Here is an 8,087-nt window from a genome sequence, read left to right as displayed (position 1 = left end):
TATATCGAAAGGTTTAAGATATACTTTGTGATATGTATCGTTGACGACCATATCGAATCGTATCATAAGATATGAATTACGTATCATAGGATATTAATAACCATGATGTCTAAGTATCAACCATTATTAATTACACCATGAAAAACCTTGTTTTAAACAGGACAAATTAACGACAAGAAGCTCCGTGCAACTGATGAGTTTATCAGAAGCGTCGTTGTCTTTCACATGAGATAAAACAGAGAGGTGAAATTAAAATTGATGATGTAAAGAAATTAGAGATATATTCAAAGTGGGTTTGGTTTTGATGGTGATTGAAGATGAAAGAATTCATGTGACGTAAGGGATTACGCATGCTACATTGCTACTGCATTCATCTTTTGTGTCTCATTGTACATCAATTCATTTGCTTTGGTCCCATTTGCAGAAAATTGGAAGACGTCAAGAAGCGTCATGGTCATGCTACTGCTCTATCTATGAATAATGGCTTTCTTACATAGGTAAGTTGAACTTCTTTTCCAGAAAATGGCCCATTTTTATTATTGAGTATATGAATTGGCAACGTTTTGTAATCATTAAAAAAAAAAAAATTAACTGGAATGATTTGTTAGGAACTTTTTGATTGTATTATTTAAAAGGTTTCTTTTCCGAAGCTAATAAGGATAATTACTAGAATAGCTGCAAATCACCATTTCTTTACAAAAGGGCCCTCGGCACATTTCAGATGAGAAGGGGTAGTCATGGTCTGCATTGTAATTTAAAAGTCAATTATTTTGTTGCTGAATTGTAGTGGTAGAGTTTGTTATTCTTTTTCTTTGAGAATCATCTGTACAGAAGATATATATAGGCTGTTTTTGTACTGGTTTACACACACAAATACAAATATACTCAATTGAGTAATTCTTCAGCCAAACACTGTTTTTTTCCTCCTTTGCCGAAGATTTTGTTGTGCTCTGTTTTCAACTGTAATAAGCAAGCCAGACTGCCAGAGAGAATGTTAGGTTTCGGTGTAACTACGGTGATGGTGGCAGTGGAGTTCTTGGAAGTGGGGTTAAGTACTCTTACTAAAGCTGCCATTAACAAAGGCATGAGTGATTTTGTGTTTATTGTCTACACTAATGCCTTTGCAGCTTCTTTTATTCTCCTTCCATCTACTCTTCTCTATTACAGGTAACTAATTCACTCCCACTACCACTCATTTATTCAACAAAGTTCTACGGAGATTGATGGAGCTTCGTATTTTCTTTTACACTACAGGAAAAGAAGTCGCCCTCTACTCACTGTCTCCATCGTTTCTAGAATCTTTCTTCTTGGGCTAATTGGGTACCTTTTCTTAATCAATTAAGATCAATTGCAAGAAAATTTTCCTACTTCTTTAGTTTATTTGGTGGGTTTGTAGTTGTTGTGTGCAGACTTTTATGATTACAGGGATAGGGTTTAGCTCTCCAACTTTGTCCTCTGCCATTACTAATCTCACCCCTGCATTCACATTCATACTTGCCATAATTTCCAGGTCAGTTTCTTCTCTGTTTTATCGTTTCCGGGCTGGCATTTTGGATATTTCCGCCAAAAGAATTTTCAAACTTAGAATTTGACAAGTCCTTTTTAGTTTGACTGCAACTGAAGTAAATTTTAGGTTTTGTTTATCTTATGAGAAAGTGAAGTAAATTTTAGGTTTGGTTTTCTGTTGAGTAAGAAGATAGAGCTAGAATTACTTATAATTGAACAATAATGTACGTGATTTCTCTGGAGGTCCTTTGTTTTTCATCAATCCTAGATAACATTCTCGAACAATTTGGCAATGAGGGAGATTTATGAATGAATCTTCAAACTATTACTTTGTAATTTGAAATCCTTTGAACTCTAATAGTTTAATCTGAAAGTTCATTATGATCTTATGGTGTGCCTTCAGAATGGAAAAGCTAAACTTGAAACTTCAAAGCAGTCTAGCCAAATCTATTGGCACTATGGTATCTATTGCGGGGGCATTAACTGTGACTTTATTTAAGGGCCCAGAAGTTGTAACTACTTCATCTCCATACAATTTACGCGATGAAATTTTGTTGGCGCATACAAATTGGTTGATTGGAGGTCTTCTCCTTACAGCTGGTAGCTTTTCCCTGTCGCTATTGTACATCGTTCAGGTAATATTGATCAGAAACATGCAGAGTAGCTGTCAGGCCACCGCTAGACACATGTTACCCATCGTAATTCTGAACTGAACAAGAACTCTTTTTGCATTTCCAGACCTCCATTGTTAAGGACTACCCTGAAGAGCTGATGGTAACATTCATTTGTTGTGTCTTTGTGACCCTTCAATCTGCTATACTCGCTCTAATTTTAGAGGGTGACCCAAATGCTTGGAGACTAAAGCCAGGCATGGAGTTGATGGCCATCCTGTACTCTGTAAGTGCAGAGATTAGTTTATGGTTATTAATTTCTAAGAATTATGGTGCTGTTGTAGTTATTTTAAATATTTTAATAACTTGAGCTGCTATTTGATATCCAGGCAGTTTTTGCTGTAGCACTTCGAACTCTTGTTCACACATGGGCATGTCACAAGAAGGGACCTGTCTATGTTTCCATGTTTAAACCACTTGGAATAGTCATTGCAATGGTAATGGGAGTTACTTTTCTTGGAGACACTCTTTATGTTGGAAGGTGCAGCTCTCTACCTGATATTTTCATATGGTTGTGTAATTATACAACTCGAGACTACATTTATTCTTTTAGTGTTTATTATCATGAACTTCTTTGAATTAGCTAAACCACATGCACTCGACTGCAACCAACTTCAAGAATGATTTCTATTTGCCATCACATGGTTCCTACATATATAGTTGAATGATAATAACTATACTACAGTTCCTCTTGGTTCAGTCATGTTCTAAACTATAAAATGGTTCAACCTTTATTTCTGTGCAGTGTTGTCGGAGCAGTTATTATTGCTTTTGGGTTTTATTCTGTGATGTGGGGCCAAACCCGAGAAGAAAAGATGGCTGATTACGAAGGAATGGACAGCTTGAGGCCCTCTTCACCCAAAATCCCTCTCCTTCAAAACAGTAGCATGGAAGCATAACAGTTTCGCATAGACCTAATGACAGATTATTTCGTTGCACAATAATTTCTAGGTCAATGCAATCAAGAAAGTATGTAAACTTATATAATAAACTTGTGTTCAGAAATTATTGTCATCTTTATTGAGATAGTTGTTTAATTAACTTAAAACTGGCAGATGACGTCGGTATCTGTATAGCTAGGAAAGAAGCTGATACGCTTGATAAAAATGTTCCGCATATATTAGGAGTTAATTTAATTTGTGCTGGATATTAACTTGTTTGTTTGTTTGTTCAAGGGTATATATTCTTAGAGTAAAAAAACACATATATTTTAGAGCAAACGACATATTCCCACCCAAGTTTAAATCTCAAGTTGATACGTTTAATTGCATCTTTAAAGTAACACCGTTTCCTTTATTTTAACAGATCCTAACTTTTTATTGTAGTGCGACGTACGTTAGTATGCTAAAATGTGCCAGAGTTTTCTTTGGTAGAAAATAGTCTCATTTTAGCTTTTCCGACCAATTCTGAAATCCAAATTCACTTTCGAGACCACCGTTGGACTCCGCACAATTTCTATATAAAATACATACCTTCACTTGCCAATTTCACTCACCATTTTTTATTACCTTCAATAATCACTGATGATATTAGTTTAAAAGTGAGAATTTAAAATAAATGCAATTAGAGGCATCAACTTGAAATTTTGCTTAACCTCATGTGCGAATACGTCGTTTACTCTATATTTTATATTATATTATCATATCATGTAACACATGTTAATATTTTCATTTGAAAGGACCCGGTTAGTTGGTTAGATTATAAGATACGTAGTCACACTCACAACAAACTTTTAACTATTTTATTCAGAGATGCTCGGAAACACTAGTCATAAATCATAACCAGAGAGAACAACTTGACTCAAGCAAAGAGCAGAAATAAGATTTTTTTGCATTAGTATTTGGTGGATGCAATAATTCACTATTAAACAATTGATCTCCTCAACACAAATGGCAAAGATAGATGTTTGAACATATGTACCTTTACTCTATTTAGCAACTGAATGAGTCTGTGTATAAGAAGTGAAAACAAAACTGTAGAATTCTGCAAAGAAGGGAAGGGAGATAGAAGATGTTGGGCGTTGGAGTAACGGCAGTGATGGTGGTAATGGAGTGCTTGGCCGTGGGCTTGGTTACTCTTACCAAAGCGGCTATGAACAAAGGCATGTGTAACTATGTCTATGTTGTTTACTCTACTGGTTTTGGAACCACCTTTATCCTTCTTCCAGCTACTTTCATCTATTACAGGTACATTCTCACTCACTAACACTAATTGATTCAAAAAAATAGCAAGACTTTATTTTCTTTTACTCTACAGGAAAAGAGGCTGCCGTCCACTCACAGCATCAATCATTTGCAGAATCTTTTTTCTTGCACTGATCGGGTACCTTTTATTTTTATTTTTCTTATTACTCAATTGAGATAGGAAAACGTGTACTAGTGGTGATTAATTTCTTTGGGTTAAATTTTTGGTGGGTTTGTAGATCTTGTCTGCAGATATGTTCTTTTGCAGGTATACGATATAGCTCACCAGTTTTGGGAGCAGTAATTGCTGATCTCACCCCAGCTTTTGCATTCTGTTATGCCTGAAAAATATAGGGCTGACATGGGGCCTAGTCAGCGTGCAAAAGTCAGAACATGGGTACACCCACAGCCTGCTTCTGTCAGAATAGTGGGTGCACGCCAGACCAGCCAGAAGCTGTGGTGATCCCACGTGTTCAATTCATGCACCAAATCGCGCAAATCACTCGAGAAGGTGGGCAATGTGACATAAAGAAGGATTTGCACGGATAATCCCACCAACTCACAGATCCAGTAATCATTAGCTCAATGCATCCCACTATAAATGGAGAGCTCATCTCTCATTCAGGGGATTCGCTCATTTTACTCTTGATTAGCTATTCTCTCTGTAATAAAAAGCATTCACTCACTTGTACTATCACTTGAAGGTCAGTCAGCTCATGCGACCTGACCTCTATCATTAATAAAATAATAGTGGACGTAGGATTTGCTTCTTTAGCATCCGAACCACTTTAAAAACGCTTTTCTCATTGCATTTATCCTCTTTTCCTTATATTCACGTGTGTCTTCTAAGCCAACTCTGCATTTCACACTTGCATTTCATAGGTGTAAAAATCATGCATCAACAGTTTGACGCTAGAAGGAGGGCTTGATTTAGTGTTCATCCTTCATCAGGAGAATCTCTAACTTACCGGCCCTAAAACAGCAAATGGCCCACCAACCTGAACTTGAGCGAACCAACCAGGGTGTTGAGGGGATCCCCTAAGTCCAGGGGGACACCTCTTCCAAAATACCTTCAGTCCCGCAAAATGCTGAAGGGGATATCCCATCAAGTTTATAGCTTGACCCTGTCATTAGAAGCTACCTATAGAGGTTCGACAATACTCTCCAGACGGTCAGCTAAAGGTTGGACCGTTTGGACCAAGGTGTGCCAATCAAATTAGCTAGGGCGGTGCAACCGCTAAAAATGCCTGAAGGTAGCGCAAAAGCGTGGCAAAGGGAAATAGCTCATGCCGCGAGCACTGCAGCGTGTCGACTAAAGGGTAAGCAAGTGGCAAAAAAGGGACTTACGGGCTCCAAAGGGCCAGCGAACTCCGACCACGTCCCGAGCAGAATACCAGTCTCGTTGAGACTCGGTGAAAGGACGCAGCCCGAGTTGTCCCATGCCATGTCGCAAGTACACCCCCGTAAAAGTGCTAGGCGGGGCGATTCTTATCACCGCCAGCAAAACGATCCTGATCGTCACCGTGCGAAAGGGTCCCATACTTTGCGGGGCGGTTCTTACCACCGCGAAGGTCGTGAAAATACCCCGCACCATCCAGATCGTCACCATATGAAAGGGTCCCACACTTCGTAGAGCAGTTCTTACCACCACGAAGGTCGTGAAAATACTCCGCACCATTCATCGCCTTCACACGGCTCTAGCCAACGTGTATCAAGAGTGGCCGGAACCACCGGCTGAGGCGAAAAGGAACCCGACCTCCGAATTTTCCTCGACCGTAATCGCGAGGGTCGAACTCGCATGGGTGAAAGCAATCCCCAAGTGGCTCCATTGCCACAAATTGAGGAGCTGCAGCGAGCTCTAGACCGACTACAGCTCAGCAAAATGAGTAAGGGCAAGTCGCGTCCACGTCCCCCTTCTCTCACGAAGTGCTAGTCGCTCCACTCCCGCCAGGATTCAGGATGCCTAACATGTGGGCGTTCGATGGAAATTCTGATCTGTAGGACCATTTATATGAATTCAACGACCTGATGGAGCTTCACCAGGTCTCAGATCGAGCAAAGTGCCGTTGTTTGGCAGTGACTTTAACTTTTCATGCCAAATGGTGGTTTAGGTCACTCCCAGCGGGATCGATCAGTTCGTGGCCTCAGATGAGTGCGACATTCCTAAGGCACTTTCAAGCGAACAGAAAGTTCTCAATGCCATTAAGCTACCTCAGTAATATAAGGCAAGAAAGGGATGAATCCCTCCAATCCTACATCGACCGTTTCCACAGAGAACTCAACAAGATGGCTCATACTCCCAAAGTGTCTGTTCAGACTCTCATCATAGTAGGAGTTCGTCTGCAAACCGACATGTGGAGAGAATTATAGGCTGAGGACGATGTTTCCCTCACAGAATTCTATAACCTTGCGGAGAAATACCTCCAGATTGAAAATTCATTGGTGGCGCTCCCCCGTCACGACTTTGGCGCTTCAGGCAGTACGTCTAGTCGGGGGGAAAGTAGAAGAGTTGATCGCGGAAGGGCCGCTGATGATCAGCGAAAAGGAAAGAAACCTCGCTACGAGCCCAAAGAGTCCTATGCTCCTGTCCCTCGTCGCGATCGTGACAGAGATCAATATACACCTCTAAATGCATCTGTATCGACTATTCTTGACAAATCAGAAGAAGCCAGCCTACTCAGAGAGCCCGAGCCCATGTAAACTCCCGCGTCAGCAAGAAAAAATAAAAAGTACTGTCGTTTCCATCGGGATAACGGGCATCGCACAGATGAGTGTCGAGCTCTCAAACAGGCAATCGAATAACTCATTCAGAAGGGGCATTTCAAGGAATATATTGACAACTCTACTCCTTCGCAAGAGAAAAGTCAAAGGGAACAAGGGAAGAAGCGTTGTGATCGCACAGGATACAGCAGTGTCACATGATCTTTGGAGGATGCGGGGGACACGCAAGGTGTCCAAGAAAGGTATGCTCGCACGGCTCATCATGACCCGATCAGTGTGATAAGCACGTTGCAGTGACCGCAAAAGGTTCACAAGAAGGAGCGGAGTCGAATGCTAAGAATTGGGAGCATTCTCAACTCACTTCCGAGCTAATCAGCTTCCTCAAGGAAAATATCGATGTGTTCACCTGGTCACATGCAGATATGACCGGGATCAACCCAGATATCATCTACCATACGCTGAACATTGACAACGAAGCCAAGCCAGTTCGCCAAAAAAGAAGAGCGGTGGATCAGGAGCGATATGCCGCCTTAAAGCTAGAGGTGGATAACCTCCTCCGAAACGGGTTCGTCTGAGAGGCACTCTACCCGACCTGGGTTACCAACTCGGTTCTGGTGAAGAAGCCCAATGAAAAGTGGTGAAACTGTGTCAACTTCAGCGACCTTAACAAAGCATGCCCTAAAGATAGCTTCCCCCTGCCAAGAATCGACTAGCTCGTGGATACCACATCGCGGCACAAGCTGCTAAGTTTCATGGACGCGTGCTCGGGATATAATCAAATTCTGATGTACACGTCGGACGAAGAGCATACATCCTTTATTACAAATCGAGGACTTGTATAATGAAGCCGACAACGAAGCGCTTATGAGAGAAAGTCTAGACCTTATTAAACAACATCGCAGCAACGCTTCGCTAAGAATAGCAGCCTATCAGCAATGCGTGAAGAGGTTCTTCGATTCTAAGGTCAAACAAAAAGACTTCCAGGTCGACGACCTTGTATTAAAGG

The 8,087-nt window shown here is 40.9% G+C and overlaps 1 protein-coding gene across 1 annotated transcript; it reads left to right on the top strand.

Annotated features, from left to right (window-relative positions):
* Positions 1 to 603: 603 nt before the first annotated feature.
* LOC116121342 (WAT1-related protein At3g28050-like) lies at positions 604 to 3,348 on the top strand. Its single transcript, XM_031407304.1, has 7 exons — positions 604 to 1,167; positions 1,255 to 1,320; positions 1,397 to 1,510; positions 1,910 to 2,141; positions 2,245 to 2,403; positions 2,507 to 2,658; positions 2,923 to 3,348. The coding sequence occupies exons 1-7, from the start codon at positions 992 to 994 to the stop codon at positions 3,074 to 3,076; spliced, it is 1,053 nt and encodes a 350-aa protein (XP_031263164.1). The 5' UTR covers positions 604 to 991; the 3' UTR covers positions 3,077 to 3,348.
* The last annotated feature ends 4,739 nt before the right edge of the window (positions 3,349 to 8,087 follow it).

Source organism: Pistacia vera, unplaced genomic scaffold, assembly GCF_008641045.1.
Source record: "Pistacia vera cultivar Batoury unplaced genomic scaffold, PisVer_v2 Contig973, whole genome shotgun sequence".
Classification (NCBI taxonomy): domain Eukaryota; kingdom Viridiplantae; phylum Streptophyta; class Magnoliopsida; order Sapindales; family Anacardiaceae; genus Pistacia; species Pistacia vera.
This window is presented reverse-complemented; position numbering and strand designations above follow the sequence as displayed.

Coding starts and splice junctions, on each gene's coding strand:
- LOC116121342 (XM_031407304.1), top strand. CDS start 992: ATGTTAGGTTTCGGTGTAACTACGGTGATGGTGGCAGTGGAGTTCTTG. Junction 1,511..1,909: donor ATACTTGCCATAATTTCCAG/GTCAGTTTCTTC, acceptor GTGTGCCTTCAG/AATGGAAAAGCTAAACTTGA. Junction 2,142..2,244: donor CGCTATTGTACATCGTTCAG/GTAATATTGATC, acceptor TTGCATTTCCAG/ACCTCCATTGTTAAGGACTA.